The following is a 21,637-nucleotide window of genomic DNA, read 5'->3' as shown; positions in this document are numbered from 1 at the left end:
GGAATATCAATACCAAACTTCAAACAACACTACAAAGCCACAGTAAGCAAAACAGCTTGGTACTGGCACAAGAACAGACTTCTGGACCAATGTAAGAGAACTGAAGATCCAGAAATGAACCCACAGACCTAGCGCCACATAACCTTCTAAAAGGGAACTAAAAAAATGCAATGGAAGAAAGACAGACTTTTCAGGAAATGGTGCTGGAAAAATTGGTTAAACACCTGTAAAAAAAAACAAAAAACAAAAAACTAAAGCTAGATCCTTATATATCACCTTGCCCCAGAATCAACTCCAAATGGATGAAAAACCTCGAAGACAAAGCAGACACTCTGAGAACATTACAGGAAAGAATAGGAGATAATCTAGGGCTCCTTGGCACAGGCTGATATTTTCTTAATAAAGACCCAGAAACACAACAAATCAAAGAAAGGTGGGAAAAAAGGGGTTGCATGAAACTGCAGAATTTCTTCATGGCAAAGGACATAGCTATCAAGATCAATAGAAAGCCCATGGACTGGGAGAAGATCTTCAATAGCCATATAACAGACAAGGGTCTCATATCTAAAATTACTCAGAACTTGGAAAACTAAATTCTCCAACAACAAATCCTCAAAGAAACAACCACCTGATTAATAAGTGGATGAAAGACTTAAAGAAAGCTTCTCTGACAAGGAAATAAGAATGTTCAATAGATACATGAAGAACTGTTCAACTTCTCTAGCCAAAAAAGAAATGCAAATCACAACATCATTGAGATTCCACTTCACCCCAGCTAGAATGGCTATAATGAAGAAATCTAATAACAACAGATGCTGGAGGGGATATGGCCAAAATGAAACCCTAATGCATTGTTGGTGGGAATGTAACTTTGTTCCACTTTGGAAAGTGGTATGGAGGTTCCTCAACAGACTCCAGATAGAGCTCCCCTAAGACCCAGCAATCTCACTTTGGGGCATTTACCCAAACATCCACAAACAAGGACATACTAAATCTACCAGCACAACTATGTTTATTGCAGCATTATTCACCATAGCTAAGATATGGAACCACCCCAGATGCCCCTCAGTAGATGATTGGATCAAGAAAATGTGTTATAGATATACAATAGAATTCTATGCCTCCATCAGAAAGAATGAAATATCCCAAAGGTTTAGGAAATGGAAAGACTTGGAAAAAATTTTATTAAGTGAAGTAAGCCAGGCACAAAGAAACATAGGTCCCATGGTTTCCCTTATCTGCAATAACTAGTATATGGACAAGCAGAAAAGGTCAAAAGCCATGTGTATGTGACCATATGAGATGATGCTAAGTGAAATGAAACCCAAGATAGGGACACAAGAGGTTTTATTTTTGTTGCTGTTGTTTTTAATGTACTTATAATATATTATGTGATTTTTTTTGTTTCTCTTGTATGTTCTTCCCTCATGGTATAACCCCTGCTTTCACTGTATTTGATTCTGGTGCCCTGCATCTTGTATATACATTTTTCTAATTTGGGGAAGGGTGAAGAAAATGACAAAATGCTGAAATAAGGATATGAGTTGACCTATGGTAACAATGAGATGTACAAGACCCTATGTTGAAAATGAGCTTCACAACTTTGGGGTGTGGGGAGGGACGAGTTGGGGAGGTGAGGAGGGAAGGGATGGTAGGGGAAAAACAAAGGTGGGGTAACATTGCTTGATAGGAGATGTACTCATTATCTTACTCATGTTACTGTAACCCCTCTGTACAGTATCTTTGCAATAAAAATGCATATTAAAAAATAAGACATTACAAGGAGAACCAGTAAGTAGTAGGTAATGCCTGTAATATTAGCAATGTAAGAGGATGAGATGTGAGGATCGCCATTCAAAGCCAGTTCAGAGAAGACAATACTCTGAGACTCTTACTTTCAACTAACCACCAAAAAAGTCAGAAGTGGAGTATAACAGCCTTGAGCAAAAAGCCAAGTGAGGGCTGGGAAGGTGGCTCAGTGGTAGAGTGCTTGCCTTGCATGCATGAATCCCTGGGTTCGATTCCTCAGTACCACATAAGCAGAAAAAGCCAGAAGTGGCGCTGTGGCTCAAGTGGTAGAGTGCTAGCCTTGAGCTGAAGAGCTGAAGGACAGTGCCCAGGCCCAGAGTTCAGGCCCCATGACAGACAAAAATAAAAATAAAAAGCCAAGTGAAAGCCCAACAATGCTTGCACACAGGCGCATACACACACACACACACACACACACACACACACACACACACATGCACGCACAAAGTTATAAACAATATGCAGATGAAATATCTTAATTCTTTTTTTAAAAAAAGATTATTAAACAAGGAAAACATTTACTTGGGTATTTGATAACTCTTTATATCTGCCATATTTTACTTTCTGGGGATTTAGCAACTAAGAACAATGATGAAAAGAATAGCAATTCTGTCACAGTGTGGCATTTAAAATAGACCATGTGTCTTATGAAATATAAAAGAAAATCTTGTTTTTTAAATTAATTTTTTATTGTGAAAATACCATACAGAGGGGTTACAATTACATGAACAAGGTAATGAGTACCTTTCTTATCAAGCAAGCATTGTTGCCTCCTCCTTTGTTTCCCCTTAGCATCCCTGCCCTTCCTGCCCCCTACCTCCCCCCCCTGCCAAAGTTGTAAAGTTCATTTTTCGACATAATGTCTTGTACATCTCATTATTGCAATGGATCCACCTGTATCCGTGTTTAAACAATTAAAAGTTCATTAGTTACATAAGTCAGAATCAAAAGGTTGTATTTTTTCTCATTGAAATGTTTTACTATCATATTTAAGGAGCTGCCATTTAACCAAGCAGTGTCATCCCTTTCAATATTCTCACCCATTCCTCCCTCACTTTCCTCACTCATTTTAATTTTAATTTTGATGGATATACATTGGATTCTCATCTGTATTTCTCTTCTCTTCTCTTTGTCTATCCCTTACCCCTTGACTCCACCCCACTCTTTCCAGTACTATGTTCCTTGTGCTTTATTTTGCTGAAGTTTTATTTTTACTTTCTAAGGAATTACACTCTGTGAGATCTACCTTGAATCCACCATATTTCAGTTAATACCTTTGTATGCACTTGCATACAACACAATGTATTTATTTCTTAGTTTTTAGTAAAATCCAGCTTCAACTCATAAGGGAAAACATGGAACCTTTGTCTCTCTGGGCCTGACTTATGAGCAATAGAAAAATGAAGAAATGCTCAACATCTCTGGCGCTAAAGGAAATGCAAATCAAAATACCATTGAGATTCCACTTCACTCAGTAGAATGATCATTATGAAGGGAAAAAATAGATGCTGGTGAGGATGTGGGCAAATGGGAACCATAATACAGTGTTGGTGGGAAAGTACAATTTTTCTATTACTGTGGAAAGCAGTGTGGAGGTTCCTCCAAAATTAATCATAAACTACCCTGTGACCCAGCAAATAAACTCCTGAGTATTTACCCAAAAGATTGAAAACCGGAATACAGTAAAGCTACCAGAACCGTATGGATTGTAGCACTAACCATAGCCAAGATATAGAATCAACCAACATGCTCCTTGATAGATGAATGGATCAAGAAAATGTGGTATAAGTACACCATGGAATTTTATTCATTCATTAGAAAAAGTGATATTGTACCATTTGTAAAGAAATAGAAAGATGTGGGGAAAGTGTTTTAAAGAAATAAAAATTTCTCAGTTAAAATGTTAATATAACCACAAATAAATGGGGGAGATATACATTTCAATCTCTAATTTTGCCTCATGAAACAATTGCGAGACAGGTGCCAGTACCATATGCTGGTTATCACAGCTAATCAAGAGTATGATATAAAGAAGATTTTAAATCCAAGGCTAGCGAGGGAAAATAGCTCAGGAGATCTCATTTCCAGAGAAAAAACTGGACAAGGTGGCATATGCCTTTATTTCCCAGAAACAGTGGATGCTGTAAATAGGAAGATCACAGTCCAGCCTGGCCCAGGCAAAAAGATAAGCTCTATCTCAAAATCAACCAGAGTAAATAAAAAGGGATGGGATGGCACAAATAATAGAGTATTTGCTTATCAGATGTAAAGTCTTGTGTTCAAACTCAAATGTCTCTCTCTCTCTCTCTCTCTCTCTCTCTCTCTCTCTCTCTCTCTCACACACACACACACACACACACACACACACACACACACATACACACACACACAACTTGAGATTGAGGGTAAAACTAATATTCACACAGCATCATTTTAGAGCTGGGATCTAAGTCTCAAGCATATACTTAAAATGAAAAGAAATTCTTAAGCATTTAGAATATTTATGTGTCTAACATAATGTCTTTGGTTTGATTACTTAGATACTATTTTAGAAATCCAAGTGAAACAATTATTTTCTAGGTCTCCTTTAGTGGAACAGAATGAACATAACTCCAAAAAGGAAAAATTGTTATAGATATAGGGAAAATGACAATGGCCAGAGTAGATCTTCATATCTTACTATTATTGACTTTGTCTAGTACCTATGTTGTAAATGCAATCTAGGTTAGATCAGATCAACGACAATCCCCTTATATCACTGACAATATTCTTTATCTCCATGAATAAGCTTACTGATTGAAATCCAACATGAAAGATAATTCCACTGTCTTAAATTATACCAGAAAATCAATTCAAACATTATAACCATAGTGACATAGCAGAAAGATCAAATATTCCTTGCCAGACAAGTCAATTTCTTATCATATATAAGCATCACCATAATATGAAGGGGTTCCACTTAATTAGTTCAAGTTACTTAGAAGTTTAAAGTACATGGGCTGGGAAGGTGGCTCAGTGGTAGAGCACTTGCCTTGTATGCCGGAGGCCCTGGGTTCGATTCCTCAGCACCACATAAGCAAAAAGAAAAAAGCCGGAAGTGGTGCTGTGGCTCAAGTAGTAGAGCGCTAGCCTTGAGCTGAAGAACTAAGGGACAGTGCCCAGGCCCAGAGTTCAGGCCCCACGACCAGACCCAAAAATAAATAAATAAATAAAATATAATACAACAGGTGCTATAGAATGCAATTACTCAAAAATGTCTAATTGTCAAACAAAACATTGTATAATCACAACATATCCTCCACTCTCACTCAAATCTTAGGAATGCCTTGAGGACTCTGAGAAATGTCTTGAGGAACCACTATTGAAATACAACAGCCTAGAGAAGTAGTACAGTTTAACTCATCATTTAAAGTCATCTAGTTTTACAATTTTTTTGTTTCTTTTAACATTCTTGAAACACCAGATCAAATACAATACTCTTTCCCTGATCTTCTGAGAAATTTTCTTTCCCTTTATTTTCATAGTACTTTACTCTCATGATGCTTTTAATCATATTCCCTATAAGAATAAAGTAAAATATGCTGATTAAATTTTTTAAGCATTGGAAACCTAGGGATTTTTTTTGAGAGGGGGGGTCCAGTTGTGGGGCCTGAACTCTGGGCCTGGGCGGTCTCCCTCAGCTCTTCAGCTCAAGGCTAGAGCTCTACCACTTGAACCACAGCACCACTTCCTGCTTTTATCTTTTAGCTTATGTGGTACTGAGGAATCGAACCCAGGGCCTCAGGCATGCAAGGCAACCGCTCTACCACTGAGCCACCTTCCCAGCCCCGGAAACCTAGGGATTTTTGTCTTCAATTCACAATATCAATGTAATGCTCCTTCACGGTGGATGATAAATAAATATAAAAATTTAATTTTGTTGACAATCATAATAAAAATTACTCCAATCTATCATGGACTGGATTAAAAATGGTCACTAGCCATAGTTTTTCTTTAATTCACCCACGAGCTCTTTGTGAAACATTTATGATTTGTGAGGTCCTTCAAATATGCCAGTAAGAATTCCCTGTAATAAAGCACAAAATAATGGCATTACATTATCCACTAATGTGCACTTCTCTGCCACAGCACCCATGATGCAAACAATGTGTTTTCTTCATGTAATAAGTCTGAATCCACCTGATGGAAGACTATTTACCTAATGGAATGACATCCCTTTGCTTGATAAGATCTGGGGCTTCACAATTCAATTAAATCTTCATGAATCTTGAAGACATAGTTTTCCTCTGCAATAAATATCCAATATCGTAGTTCTACTTGAACCATGAACATTCAGGAAGATCATGCCCTCAAGTAGTAATTAGGCCCTATACAATGAGGAATGTTTTCTCTCTTTTCATACCATTTCCTCCTTTCCCTTCTTGAAACACACTGAAGTACACTGGAGTCGAAAGGAAAAGAACATGAAGCTAAGGCTTTGATCTTCATATATATATATATATATATATATATATATATATATATATATATATATATATATATATGTGTGTGTATCCACATACATAGATAGGAGACCCAATGGCCATCAAACACATCACAGTCTCCAGATTAATCTGTGCAAGGTCAAGGACAGTGAAATAGTTATTATATTTCAGCAGTACCATATAAAATATCAAACAATTATGAAAAAGTTGGTATTTTACCACAATACTGTATATTTGGACTTTTAAAAGGTTATACCTAGCCATGAAAACTGTTAAATAAATATATGACATGGTGGAAACTAGGATACCAGTATGACACTCAAAATAATTTGATATCACATCATAAAAGATAAATAGCTAATTTGAAAAGAAGAGGGGTAAAAAGGGTTTTAAATTTAATGTAAAAGACATGACAGAAGTTACTTCATTGGTACTTGCTAATTTGAACTCACTTAAATTACAAGTGGCTATTACAAAAAAGCAATGGGCACTCTATAAATCTACAAGTAAACATACTGGATAATAACAAAAACAATACACAGGACATTATAAGTAATACAGGTCTCTAGAGTGAGAGCAAAGGAGGATATTCTTAGGAGAGAATCACAAAAGTCTATTAGCTATGTGCATATGATCATAAAAAAATCTAAAAATGGCCAATAGACACATGAAGAAATGCTCAACCTCTCTAGCCATAAAAGAAATGCAAATCAAGACAATGTTGAGATTCCACTTCACCGCAGCTACAATGGCTATAATCAAGAAACTCTAATAACAACAGATGCTGGAGGGGATGTGGCCAAAAGGTAATCCTACTGCATTGTTGGTGGGAGTGTAAACTTGTTTAACCACTCTGGAAAGCAGTATGGAGGTTCCTCAAAAGACTCCACATAGAGCTCCCTTATGACCCAGCAATCCCACTTTTGGGCATTTACCCAAAGGATCACAGACAAGGTCATACCAAATCTACCAGCACAACCATGTTTCTTGCAGCATTATTTACCATATCTAAGATATAGAATCAACCCAGATGCCCCTCAGTGGATGAATGGATCAAAAAAATGTGGTACATATATACAATGGAATTTTACGCCTCCGTCAGAAAGAATGACATTGCCTCTTTTGTTAGGAAATGGAAAGCTTTTGAAAAAAAAAAATATTAAATGAAGTAAGCCAGGCCCAAAGAAACATAGGTCCCATGGTTTCCCTTGTTTGCAGTGACTAATACATGTCTAGGACAAGCAGAGTAGGTCAAAGGCTATGTACATACAACCATATGAGATAATGTTAAGCAAAATATACCCTAAGACAAGGACACAAGAGGTTTTTTTTTTCTCTTTCTTGCTAGTGTTTTTAATGTACTTATAATACACTATGTGATTCTTTTGTTTCTATTGTATGTTCTTCCCCCATGGTATAACCTCTGTTTCCACTAGATTTGATGCTGGTGCTCTGCACCTTGTATATATATATTTGTAATTTGGGGAGCAGAAGGGGTTTTGCAGAACACTTAAAGGAAGATGCAGGCTGACCCATTGTGATGACGAGATGTACAGGACACTATATTGAAAATGAACTTTACAATGTCAGGGTGGGGGGCGGGAGGAGTTGGGAGGTGGGGAGGGAAGTGATGGTAGGGGGAAAACAAAGGAGGAGGTAACAATGTGTACTATGAAATCTACTCATTACCCTACTCATGTAACTGTAATGCCTCTGTACAAAATTTTTACAATAAAAAATTAATAATAAAAATAATAATAAAGTGTTAATGAAATATTCTAAAAAAATTTAACTAAATGAACTCCAAGAAATGGAAAGATTTTTGGTTTTTGCAGTTTTTGCTGTCTTTTACTTTTGTCTTGTTTACTTGCCTTTAGCAAGATAAGGGGAGCATAGAAATGGTAGGACAAACGGTGAACAAAGTCAGCAGTGATATTTACTAGACATTATGTTGAAAATGAACTAAACAACTTGTGGATGAGTATGGGAGAGGAAAACTGGGAGAAAGTGAGGTCAGGGGTGACATGGCTCAAAAAGAAATTCACTCAATATCTGACTTATGTGACTGTAACTCCTCTGTACATCACCTCTACAGTAACAATAAAATACATTTTTAAGACACATGGGCACTTGTAGCCAACCTTAAAATTGGAAAGACTATAAGTTAAGAGGCACTAATCATCACATTTTAACACTTTTTATAATTGTAAAAGTTGGATTAAGTCACATCTCATTACAGGAAACCATTGAAAAGAAGGATGGATGGAAAAAGAGCAAATACATTGAATTTACAAACATTAAAGAACAAAATTTCAAGTTGTAATTTCTTAGTTTCACAATTATAGACAAAGGTGAATAGCTGGGTAATTGGGTGCCTGTGTCTCCCGACCTTTAAAACAGGAGAATTACAAATACCCTTTTCTCAAAATTTGCTAAGAATCAATACAGTTTTGGTGCTCAACAATATTCTTTTTTCTTTAATAAAGGAAATTTATATGAAAAAACAGGTATTTAATACATATTAAGTATACTATATTACGTATACCTCTATATATCTGTACTTGCTCTTGTTCCGTTTAGTGCTAATTTTTCTTAATAGATTGATTAATATTGTGAACCTTATAAACTTGTATTTTCTCTGATTTGCCCATCAATTGCTCCTATCATATATAAGAATATTCATTGTGATTATTATTTAAGAGAAATGCCCATGTGTGGTTCACAACAAACATGCAAATTTCACTGTATGAAGTCCCAGTTTTTGAATATATTAACTTGAGGAAATGCTCTTTCCCTCTATTTGTTTATTATTTCCCTCTATAATAAGATGGCAAGATGCTTGAACTTCCAGGATCATATAAGAGAGGTAAAGCTTCTATCAATCAATCAAAATTATGTTGAATTTAACCACAGAATTATCTTGAAAACCAATAGCTCCTAACAAAATTTCTCATTAACTCTAAAAATTTAAACTTTCTATATGTATTTATTCACTTATATGCCTATTTATGCATTTATTTGACTATCAATCCAAGTATGTTGCTAGTTATAACCATCTTGTTCCAAATCATATTTAAGGTCATTATAGTATAATCATTACAAGATAAAGACAAAATGAAAGAAAAAATAACTAGAAGTAAAAAGTTTGGGGAAGTTTAACTACCATAAGCACTTCCCTTTTCCCCACCTAATGTTCTCTCTTTGCCATCTTCCTGTTTCTCTTATTACTTAGCCCCTACCTATAATTCCTGGACTCTGTGAGTACCTTAATTTAAGGATGTAATATTCCAGTCAACCTGGAATCTCAGCCTTGTATCTAATTACTAAATTATTCAGAAAAAGGTTAAATAGGAAGTCTGGGTTAAATCTATAATGGAATAAGCTTGTGCATATAGACTTTCTAGTACTGTAAAATACCATAATAATTATAATTTAATTCCACTGCAACAAAGCATGGAAGAGGTGCTGGGCATTCTAGTGAATAGCTGTAATACCAGCATTGGGACTCAAGGGGTGTGGGTGGAGATGGGAGAGGAGGACAAGGATTATTTAGGCAGAAAGTTTGCTAACTCAATGCCATTTTGAGTTATATTTTGAGTTTTCTGAAACCCTATCTCAGGAAAAAAGAATAAGAGAACTAGAAAAAGCTAAATGTTTTCAAAATAGAATCCAATAGTTTTTAAGTTATTGATATGTTCTGGAATTATTTTACAATTACTCTGTGTGTGTGTGTGTGTGTGTGTGTGTGTGTGTATTATTCTGTGTCTTTCAGCCTTCATCTTTCCCAATTGGCAATAAGAGTAAGAGTCCTGCAGATACTCACCTGTGTTAGAATTAAGATCATCAGGCTCTGATTCTGTCCCATTTTGGCTTCCATTTCCCTGAAGAGAATTCATAGCCATAAGCTTCATCTTCTGCAACTTCATCGCCTCAGCCATTGCTGCAGCTGTTATACCTAAAACCAGAAGCATCCCTTTTAAGTAGGGACCATATCGTAATATAACTGAATACTGGGTATATTTATTTAATAGACATATGATGGACAGGATAAGCCAAAAGAAAACCAGAGCTGAATTTATGATTTTTTCTTTTTTTGGTCATGGGGCCTGAACTTGGCCTGAGCATTGTCCTTCAGCTCTTCAGTTCAATGCAAGCGCTCTACCACTTGAGTCACAGTGCTACTTCTGGTCTTTTCTGTTTAAGTGGTGCTAAGGAATCCAACCCAGGGCCTCATGAAGAACTCTAATATTGAGCCACCTTCCCAGCCCAAATCTATTTTTTAATGTAATTTCCAACTTGTATAATTCCTTCATTTTCCCATGGAAAATTTGAAAGATTTTTGTCAAGAAACTGAGTATGGATCTGACCCCCAGTTCAAAACACACAAAACAAAAATAGTAAATTGAAAATGGAAAAATTATAAGAACTTCACTAATGTGTTCTGTTGACTGCCAACTGCTCTGGACTATTGTTTATAATGGAACACACTATGTATGAATTTCATCTAAAATAACATAACATGGTAAACTGTTAGAAGGACCAAGTTCTAGTGTGCCTGAGAATTAGCTTAGAGAGAAAAAAGCAAACGCCACAGATATTTACCATTTCTCCCTCATTGTAGTTAATTCATCGAGGGAACAAATAAACTAGAAAAAACATGAATTATACCTTAAGAGTTCATAAAAAATGGTTCCATAAAATATTACAAAATTGTTTGTCTTAGGAAGTCTATATCAGGCAGGATGACAAAATACATACAAAACCAGAGTATTTTGAACAAAGCATTTAAAACTATAGATTAGGATATAGTCCAAAAATGCCTTCCAATATTTCTAGTGAATTCAAATTGTTTTTAGGTATTGTCCAAATCTCACAAAATCTAAAAATGCACTTGTGCTCTGGAAAAAAAGGAGACATACCTGGCAGACTTTATTTCAATGTCAGTTAAATAATTCTACCCTCACACATGTAATTCAGAGAAAAATCTAGTGGATGTTGGTTGATCCAAAACAAACTGACATTAAATGGTGATTGTAAAAGATAGGGTGAGTTTTTAGATAGATTTGGATTTTGTTCAGTAAAGATTTTGGTATGTATTCTGGTCTGGCCTCAAACACACAATCTCCCTGCCTCAGACTCTGGAGTTCTAGACAGCTGAGATTACAAATGTGAGCCACTATGCTTGCCTTGGAGTACATTTTTTAAAATATTTTTATTATCTTTAAGTAGTTGTACAAAGGAGTTGCAATTCAGCAAAGCAGTTTATGAATACAATGTGTCTTGATTGACATCACCCTTTTCAACATTCTTATCCACTTCTCCCCTCACTTTTCTTAAATTTTATAGTATACTTAATTTTTGACTGCATTGTACTACTCTTCCTGATTCTCTTCTTTTGTCTAACACACACCGCTGATCCCTACTCCACCACTTTCAAGTACCCAGTTCCTGGTGTTTATTTTGCTGAACCCTGATTTTGCCTTTCTAAGTAATTGCACTGTTCCAATTAATATATGTATGTACATTCAAAGTCTTTACTTATATATTTATAAACTAATTCTAGCTTCCACACATCAAAGAAGACATGCAACCTCTGTTTCTCTAGTCTTGACTTACTTCACTTAGTATGCTTTTCTAGGTCCTTCCATTTTTTTGCAAATAATGCAATATCATTCTTTCTAAGGTTTGAGTTGAGTTCCATTGTCATTTCATATGTGTGTGTGTGAGTGTGTGTGTGTGCGTATAAATATAGATATATTTCACATTTTCTTGGTCCATTCATCCATTGAGGAGCATCTGAGCTAATTCTGTATCTTGACTAAGGTGAATAGTTGTGCAATGAACATGATAGTGTTGGCGGTTTTACTGAATCTTGGTATTTAGTAATCTTTTGGATAAATGCCCATGAGTAGAACTGTTAGATCATATGGTAGGTTGCTCTTTGGTTAGTTTGTTAAGGAAACTCCATGATGCTTTCAAAGTCAGTTGCCATATTTACTTCATCTTCTGATTCCCAAAGTTTCTCCTACTCCTTCCTGTAATAGTTTCATGATTTCAGTTCTTACATTGAGGTCTTTGATCTATTTTTGAATTGATACTGGTGCAAGGTGATAGAAATCCAGTTTCCCCTTTGTCCATGTGAATAACAAGTTTTTCCAGCACCATTAGTTGAAGATACTGTCTTTCTTCCAGCCTATATTTTTGACTCCTGTGTGACTAAATGTCTATGGGGGCATTTCTGGGTCTTCAATTCTCATTTATTGACCATCAGTTCTATTTCTGGGTCTTCGATTCTCAGTCATCCTTCCTCATTCCTGTTTTTAATTACTATAGTTCTGTATTAGAGTTTGAAGTTTGGTATTGCTATTCCTCCAGCACTTTTACTGCTTACAATTGCTTTTGTGATTCGAGGCTTTAGTGTGTTCCATATAAAATTTTGGATTGTTTTCTTTAGATCAGGGAACATTGATATTGGGACTAGGAAGCAATTGTATTAAATTTATAGATTTCTGTGCAAAGTACTTCCATTTTCATGATATTACTTCTTTCTATGATATTACGTCTTTCCATTCAAGAGCATAAAAATCTTTTTATTTCCTTAATTAATTTCCTTCTTCAGATTTTTATAATTTTCATTGTAAAGAGGTTTTAGTTCCTTGGTGAATTCCTAGGTAATTTTGTTCAAACTATTGCAAATGGAGTTGCTTTCCTGATTTCGGTCTCAATCTTCTCATTGTAAGCATACAGAAATGCTACTGATTTTTGTGGGTTGATTTCATAACCTTTGTCAATGTTTTAGTCAGCTTCTATTAGCTTGAGTGGAGGGGGGAAACTAGAGGCTCATTAAAATATAGGATCATGTCATTTGCAAATATAGACTGTTTTATTTCTTCTATCCCTATTCTGATCCACTTTACATCTTTCTTTGTCTTGTATTTTTTCTTTTTTCTTTTTTTTTGTTTGTCTTGTATTTTTTCCTATGAATTCCAGAACTATTTTGAGGAGGACTGGAGAAAGTGGACATCTTGACTTGTTCTTGATTTTAGTGGAAATGGTTATACTTTTTCCTCTGTAAGTACAATGGGGGCTGCAGGTTTGTCAAAAACATCCTATATTATGTCAAGGAATATCCCATGTATTCCTAGCTACTCCAGATCTTTTATCATAAAAGGATGTTGGATCTTGTCAAAAAGCTTTCTCTACATCTGTTGAGATGATCATGTGGTTCTTGCCTTCTGTTAATGTGTTGTATTATATTTATCAATTGATATGTAACCAGCTTTGCATTTCTGTGATGAATCTCCTTGGCCAGAGTATAATTCTTTTGGTTAGTTATTTAAGTTAGTCAGTAATTTATTGAGAAGTTTTGTGTCTATGTTCAAAAATATAGTTATAGATATAAACATAAATAAGTTTAACAGAATATTTGTGTAGTTTGTTGAATGATTAAATGTGTCTCACCACTAAAGGCTCTTTACCATGCATAAAAATCTTAAACGAAGCAATATTTTCACCACAGTGGCTTATGTCTAACCCACAACAAAGGATTTGAAAGAAAGTTGCTTTAGTTTCTAAATTGGTGACATATACTTCTGTATCTTCTAGACAGTGCCAGATATTTTATTGCTATATCTAATGTAGTGTTAATGAATCACAGTCTCTCAAATGACCTCTGTGCCCCTGAGCAGAAAATGATAGCAGTGATTTAAACAAAAGCCTGTGCCTAAGAACATCAAAACTGGGTACTTTAAAGTATATACACACAAACACACACACACACACACACACACACACACACACACACACACACACGTGCATCAGGAAAAGCTTCCAGAATTTAAATCAGTTCCACATAACTTAATCCTGAAGATATTTATTAACTGATCATTATTATTGCACTACTTTTAGTGTTAAAATTTATTTTGGTGAACAATTGTGGTTTTTACACCATAAAATGAATTTGTGAAATTTCTAAACTATATTATAGACAAGGAGTTCCAGAAAAATCAGAATAACATGAAAAGAATTAATGAATGCAAGTCATCATATTTTTGGGGGGGGTCCAGTCATGGGGCCTGAACTCTGGGCCTGGGCGCTGTCCCTCAGCTCTTCAGCTCAAGGCTAGCGCTCTACCACTTGAGCCACAGCGCCACTTCCGGCTTTTTTCTTTTTGCTTATGTGGTGCTGAGGAATCGAACCCAGGGCCTCATGCATGCAAGGCAAGTGCTCTACCACTGAGCCACCTTCCCAGCCCATCACCATATATTTTTAATTCACAGAAAAGACTGTAAGATTAAATATCTATGGTGGGCTTTTAAGCAAATTCTATTGGTATACAACAAAAGACAGTGAGCAAATTCAGAAAGTAGTATTAAAATACTAAATAGGGGATGGGAAGGTGGTTCAGTGGTACAGTGCTTGCCTTGCATGCATGAGGCCCTGGGTTCGACTCTTTAGCACCACATAAGCAGAAAACACCGGAAGCAGCACTGTGGCTCAAGTGGTAGAGCGCTAGCCTTGACCTGAACAGCTGAGGGACAGTGCCCAGGCCCAGGGTTCTGGCTCCATGACTGGCAATAAATAAATAAATAAATATAAAAAATACTAAATAAACTCGTCATAATAGTGCTACAAAAAAATTAGGAGGTATCCTGTTCTAAAAAGTTAGCCTTGACTGCTGGAAATCTGACATTAAGGTACAGGTAGCTGTCATCTTGTGTTTTCATATGGCCATTATTTCTATATATAGTTCTGAATCTCTTCTAATGACACCGCCATATTGGAGCAAGATCCTTTGTGATAATGCAACAACCTCTTTAAAAGCAATATGTCCCCAATACAGTCATATTTTGAATTATTAAATTAACTTTCCAACATGAAAAAAGGCCTTGAAAATATTACACAGAGAGAAATGCTAAAAGTTAAATGTCACTTCTAACTTAAATTTTGCTTGGGGACCAGAACTGCTTTTGTGATCTGAAATATTTTGCTCCCATTTCACAGGTTGTCTTTTCTGTTCAAAAGCTTTTTAAGTTGAAGTAGTATCACGTGTCTATTTTGTTTTCGTTGTATGTGCTTTTTATGTAATTTCCAAGAAAATTTGTGAAGCCCAGTGTCAAAAGATTTTTCTAACAGGACACTGGTGGCTGACACCTCTAATCCTAGCTATTCAGGAGGCTGAGATCTTAGAATCAAAGTTCGAAGCCAGCCCAGGCAGGAAAGTCCGTGCAACACTTATCTTCAATTAACCACCAGAAAATTGGAAGTGGTGCTGTGGCTCAAGTGGTAGAGCACTCGCCTTGAGCTAAAGAGTTCAGGGACAGCACCCAGGCCCAGAGTTCAAGCCCCAGAACCAACCAAAAAAAGTTTTTCTAGATGTTTTCTGGTTCCAAGTCTTTAATTCATTGTTTATTTTCTTCTTGTGGATATCCAGAATTTCTAACACATGCCATTGGAAAAACTACCTTTTAATATCTTTTCCATACCCTCTTCTTAACCTAAAATTCAATCTTGCAATATGAAAAGTCTATGCACCAGCTACATATATGCACATACATGCATGTTATTGATATTATTATTATTCAGATTTAGTGTTTAGAAAAGTTTTTCAAATTAAATGATCAATAAATATCTAAACGAATTCCTATTTGTGTGTGTACATTGATTGTGCACATGTGCAAGTTGGTACTTGAGATTTGAACTCAGGGCCTCATACATTAACTCTATTTTCACTCAAGGGTAATGTTTTACTACTTGAGCCATACTCAAAATCTTGATTTGAACTTCTGAAAAATTTTCCCAATATAGATCTATGTAATGGGAGTCACTGACAAAATCACAGAGAAATCACATTGTATAAATTTTCTGTACCTCAATCACATACAAAATGAAGAAACAGGACTTAATTGACATTGTTTCTTTATATTACACAGTTTTATGGAACATCCACTTTTAATATTCATGCACATTTTCAAAATTTTCTTGGTCTTCTTGCTCACTATTACGAGTTTTTTTAGGTCACAGTCCTTAAACTAGATGGAAACTTTACTTAGGGCTTGTAAGAAAATATACAAGGGGGAAAACAACACATTTTTATGCTAAAATATGTGATCTGAGTTAAAAAAAAAATAAGGCAATTTTATGGTCTCCTAATTGGTTATATTTGTCTCATCCCTTCATATTAGTTTGAAAGCTCTTCTGTCAGAACTGTGAACAAGTAACTTAACTGAAAGAGAACTATAAGTAATCAAATCTTGAGGTTTACAATTAATTAAATGAAATGGTGAGTCAGTTCACTGCAATGTGTTTTCATACTTTAAAAACAACATTTAATTAAATTAACAGACATTCCAATTAATAATATCCACTCTACCAAACAAGAGGTTTTGATCAGCCAAACTATTTCAGTCTGCTCATCAAGTATTGTTTGTTATTTGCATTTAAAACTACTTTGGGTCAAGTATGATGAACTAAAACATGAATAATGAAACATCTGGTGGTATAAAATGCTAATGTGACATACCATGTTGAATGTACTTGAAACAGTTTTGAAATTCCCTATAAATCATCTATCAAGGTGTAAATCTTTGAATGCAAAGTTAGTATTACTGGTCATATTTTGAAGGTGCTAATTCTCTAAACACTACTGAGAAACATGTTTGAATGCTCAAAGATTCAGAATAGAAGTAAAAAGAGTAAAAGATCAGAGAAACCATATGTAAGTAGTTACACACCAATATTACAGTGGCTGGCACGGTCAGAATTCAAAGATATATACAATATAAAAAATACTTAACTTTAAGCTGTGAGAGGAGGGCTGGGAAAATGGCTCAGTTGTAGAGCGCTTGCCTTGCATGCCTGAGGCCCTGGGTTCGATTCCTCAGCACCACATAAGGAAAAAGCCGGAAGTGGCGCTGTGGCTCAAGTGGTAGAGCTCTAGCCTTGAGCTGAAGAGCTGAGGGGCAGCGCCCAGGCCCAGAGTTCAGGCCCCACGTCCAGACCCAAAAAAATAAATAAATAAGCTGTGAGAGGAACTTTGATAAAAATACAGCTGCAAGAAGCGGTCAAAACACTAAATACCTTCATTTGACTAGACACAAGCAAAGCCATCATATAGTGTGGACACTAGAAATCAACTATATTGCCATGGATTTTCCCCCAACTTGGTTGAGTTGCAGATAGACATTAAGAAGGAATACAATCTATATCTGTTAATGTCCAACTTCCACTACAAAAGTGATAGATTGCATGGTGTGTAATAAGACAATTTGCAGTTCTGAGTAGAGCCAGAAAATGACAATTAGGAAGGTTTTCCCTGCAAGTCACATGGCATTGTAGAGAGCAAGCAGTGAAGAGGCCAAAAGACCGCTGTTTATCTGCTGTTTTGAACAAACTCTTGTTCTACATTCTGACATGCCACATGAAATTCCCAGTTGCTAAGCAACGCATCTGAACATGCATAATAGACATTAAAACTTTGAAAGAATAATAATCTCTTCAAATATTTCTACTACATCTACTGGTCTATGATCACAAATAAGAAAGAAACAATATAGCAAACCTGTTTTATCAACACTTTATAAATTACATTCCATTTGTCTACTTGTTCCACAAAATGTTAAAAGTAGAATCTCTTTTAAAAAAGTGGATTGGAGAACAGGAGTAAGGAGATTCCAAGGCCAAAGAAGGAAACAATAGGTTAATAATAATAACAAGAACAGAACAACAATAATAATAGACATAGACTTATAGACTTCTACCATATAGACAAACTCTTATAAGTTTTTCACATATACTAATTCATTTAGGACTCACAGGAAACTTAAGAGAGGAATACCATTACTATTGCCATTTTCAGATGAGGAAACTGTGACACAAAAACTAAGTTGTCTATTGTCAAATACTTGGGGTTAAAATCTAGGTACTCCAGGTAGTTCCAGATTTCTTTATTGTAGACTTTCTTTACAAATGCATTTATCATTAATTTTTACAGATACAGAAACTTGAACACAAAGTTACACTCTTGCTTATCTTTCTTGATCACAACTAGTGCAATACCACTCAAGTGACACCTCCAGTTGTGCTTTTGGGTCATTGATAAGAGATGAAGTTTTGAAGTCTTTTTTGTCTGGGTTGGCTTGGAACCATGATCTTTCATATGTCAGCCTCCTAAGTAACTAGGATTATATGCATGAGCTATCAGTGCCTGGTTTAATTTCTTTCATTATTATTATTATTTCTAATAATTTCTTAAACATAAAACAGAATATCTATTAATAGATCAAAACACATAAACATAAAATACATAGAACACAATTTGAGAAATGCACTGATTTGAAGTAACTACAAGGCCTACTTCAACTGTTTTGATACTGTTATTTCTGTCACAGTGATATCATATTAAATTGGAGATTTTCCAGATTTTTATACTTAACCAGTAAATATTATCATTTACATTGCTGACAAAACTTGATAGACCATTCATTAAAAGAATTAACCTTACAAAATCTTCTGATAGGACACATATTTTGTTGGGTTATTTCATGTTAACCCATTTGAACATTTTTTATAATATTACTACATATTTCAAGGTATTTCTAAGAACTTTCCAGACATGACCTTCTATAAATTTTTTATCTCATTGTGAGTGTGCATAATCTCATTGTGAGTGTGCCTGAGAGTGTGCATTAGATATAAACTAAGGGTAAGAAAATAACTGAAATTTGTGAACTTTGGATGAGACTATCTGTTTACCAAGTTAGCTCAGGAATGTGGAGCATCTAATTACACTAACAATGATCTCCTTCAGCAAACTTTCTGTCATGAAATGCAGAATTACTTCAAAGAGACCAGCACACAGGTAAGATACTTATTTGAAAATCTATTATAAAAATTAACTCATAGAAATGCCTTAATTGGGGCTGGGAAGTTGGCTCAGTGGTAGAGCGCTTGCCTTGCATGCTTGAGGCCCTGGGTTTGATTCCTCAGCACCACATAAGCAAAAAGAAAAAAGCCAGAAGTGGCGCTGTGGCTCAAGTGGTAGGGCACTAGCCTTTAACTGAAGAGCTGAGGGACAGTGCTCAGGCCCAGAGTTCAGGCCCCACAACCGGACCCAAAAAAAAAAAAAAAAAAAAAGAAATGCCTTAATTTCATTAAACCAGAGGATATTTATTTTTAGCCTCAAGTAGATTCTGTGCATTTTAAAAACAAAAGTGTTTGGATAGTCCTGGTGTTTTCTAGAAAGTCAATTCTACTTGTGTAAAAAACCAACAATAGTTTTCAAAATCAAGTAACACTTTCACTGAGCAAGCAAACATAAGGGGAAATCTACCAAGACATTTCCCTTAAGAATTACAAAGAATAGGACATTAAAATTGCCTTTTAGCCTGAAATTTAGTGACAATTCTGCTTACTAGCTATGAAAAATTCAAATGGTCTTTGTGTTTGTTAAAATATATCAAACTGCCACTAGGAAAATATTAACCATCAATAATGTACTGTTTTCTAGAAAAAGTAATTGGCTTCCTGAAGATTCCTGACTTTGTAGAATTTCAGTAGCCTTTTGTTTAATAAGTTTTTTATTGTGAAAATACCATACAGAGGTGTTACAATTACATGAGCAAGGTAATGACTACATTTCTTATCAAGCATTGTTGCCTCTTCCTTTGTTTTTCCTCTACCATCCTTGGCCTCACATCTTCATGACTACACTCCCCGCCACCCCCCCACCAGTCAAAGTTGTAAAGTTGATTTTTCAACATAGCATCTTGTACATCCCATTTTTGCAATGGGTCCACCTGTGTCCCTATTCTTCACTTTTACATACCAAATTGGTACCAGAGACTCAACCATGCAATCAATTCTCCACTCTTCAGGATAGCAGTTCTCAACTACTGTCACATTCTGTTGTTCCAGAGATATGACTGTGATTCTTTGATGTTTTCATTCAAGCTGGTGACATTTTGTATTCTAATTATTTATATATTAACTAAATGAAAGCCAAAAGCCCGGGAAAACTTAAAAAGTGTTGATTGTTCAAAAAGTCTTCATTTTTCAGTGTTTGCTTGCATCATATTAGAGCTCCTCAAATATGTAATTGGTCACTTCAGAAGCCACCCTAGCAAGAACAAGGCTTGCCTAGCCAAGATTAAGTTGTAAAAAATACTGCAAGGGGAATCTGAAGGGTTGGATAGTAAAATTGAACCTATATATAGAGAGCTGTATGCCTATCTAAGTTATTTTGCCTCATATGTTTGCCTTACATCAACTTTCTATTCATTAAAAAAGGGCTCAGTTCACTGTTAACATTCAATAATTCTAGTTGGAATTCAATACTTGAAAACTAATTACTTATGGACTTTCCCTTTGTTCATCACATAAGTTAGTCATATCTCCTTCAACAAGCTCCATATTGGAAGACACTAGGTATTATTCTCATCTTCTCTATTTCCTGGTACCTGAAACAGTAGCAGGTGGGTGCTGATTCTCTTTTAATGACTTGTAAAATACCAAATGCATATTGACAAGGGACAGCATCAACAAGAAGAAAAAGATCATATACGTAATATTCCTAGTCATGTAAACTGATTGCAGGGGTGCCAAGCCATCTCTCCACACAATCTCTCTGGCCATCCTACTGAAACTTACCCATCAAAGTGAGAAATGGATAAGGACAAAGATGGCTCACTCAAACATTGCAAGTGCCAATTGTTCTTTTACTACACACCTTAACTGTCTGAGGGCTCCATTCTTTACCATCTGCTTGTGCTTATTGAAATAGTAAATATCAAACATTTACTTTAAAGAGGAAGATAGGGTATGGAATAGTTAAGTGAAAACTTTGTGAGAGAAAATTTTCTTATTCCCAATTTCACAAGTACATGAGGATAACTGCACATGTATGAATGACATCTATAAATAGAAGCATGGTCACAACTCAGAAGCACTTGCTATGACTATATTAATGGATCTAAATTACAGCCAGTCAATCATATTAACATATAGAATTTGAAGTAAAACTATGGACAAGGGTATTTTGATTAATAATAAAAACATATATTTAAAATGTTTGCAGCTTCCAGAAACAATTAAAGACAGGAGTAAATGTATATGATTTCCAAGGAAAAGTAAATAAGACATCATGAGAATGAGAATATGCCTCTCATTCTGTCAACTTTTTGGAATAGAGAGTACTTGGCCAGATTCATTTTCAAACTCAATGTTTCTTTGGCCTATAGCAATATTTCCATCACTCATGAAGCTCATGAGCCTATTGTCTATTAATAGTGAAATATAAAAATTCCTATCCCTCCTTTTATATAAAAATAACATTAAGTTGATATGAT

At 35.4% G+C, this 21,637-nt stretch overlaps 1 protein-coding gene across 1 annotated transcript in view; it reads right to left on the bottom strand.

The window, feature by feature from the left end:
• Dach2 (dachshund family transcription factor 2) overlaps nt 1-21,637 on the bottom strand; it is a 542,498-nt gene that overhangs the window by 142,710 nt on the left and 378,151 nt on the right. Inside the window, exon 4 of the mRNA XM_042672182.1 lies at nt 10,117-10,248. Within this exon, the coding sequence (XP_042528116.1) occupies nt 10,117-10,248 (132 nt within the window). The remainder of the gene's footprint in view (nt 1-10,116; nt 10,249-21,637) is intronic.

This window comes from Dipodomys spectabilis, unplaced genomic scaffold, assembly GCF_019054845.1.
Source record: "Dipodomys spectabilis isolate Male_0828 unplaced genomic scaffold, ASM1905484v1 ptg000673l, whole genome shotgun sequence".
Taxonomy (NCBI): domain Eukaryota; kingdom Metazoa; phylum Chordata; class Mammalia; order Rodentia; family Heteromyidae; genus Dipodomys; species Dipodomys spectabilis.
The sequence above is the reverse complement of the archived record's forward strand: the minus strand, read 5'-3'. Positions and strand labels throughout refer to the sequence as shown.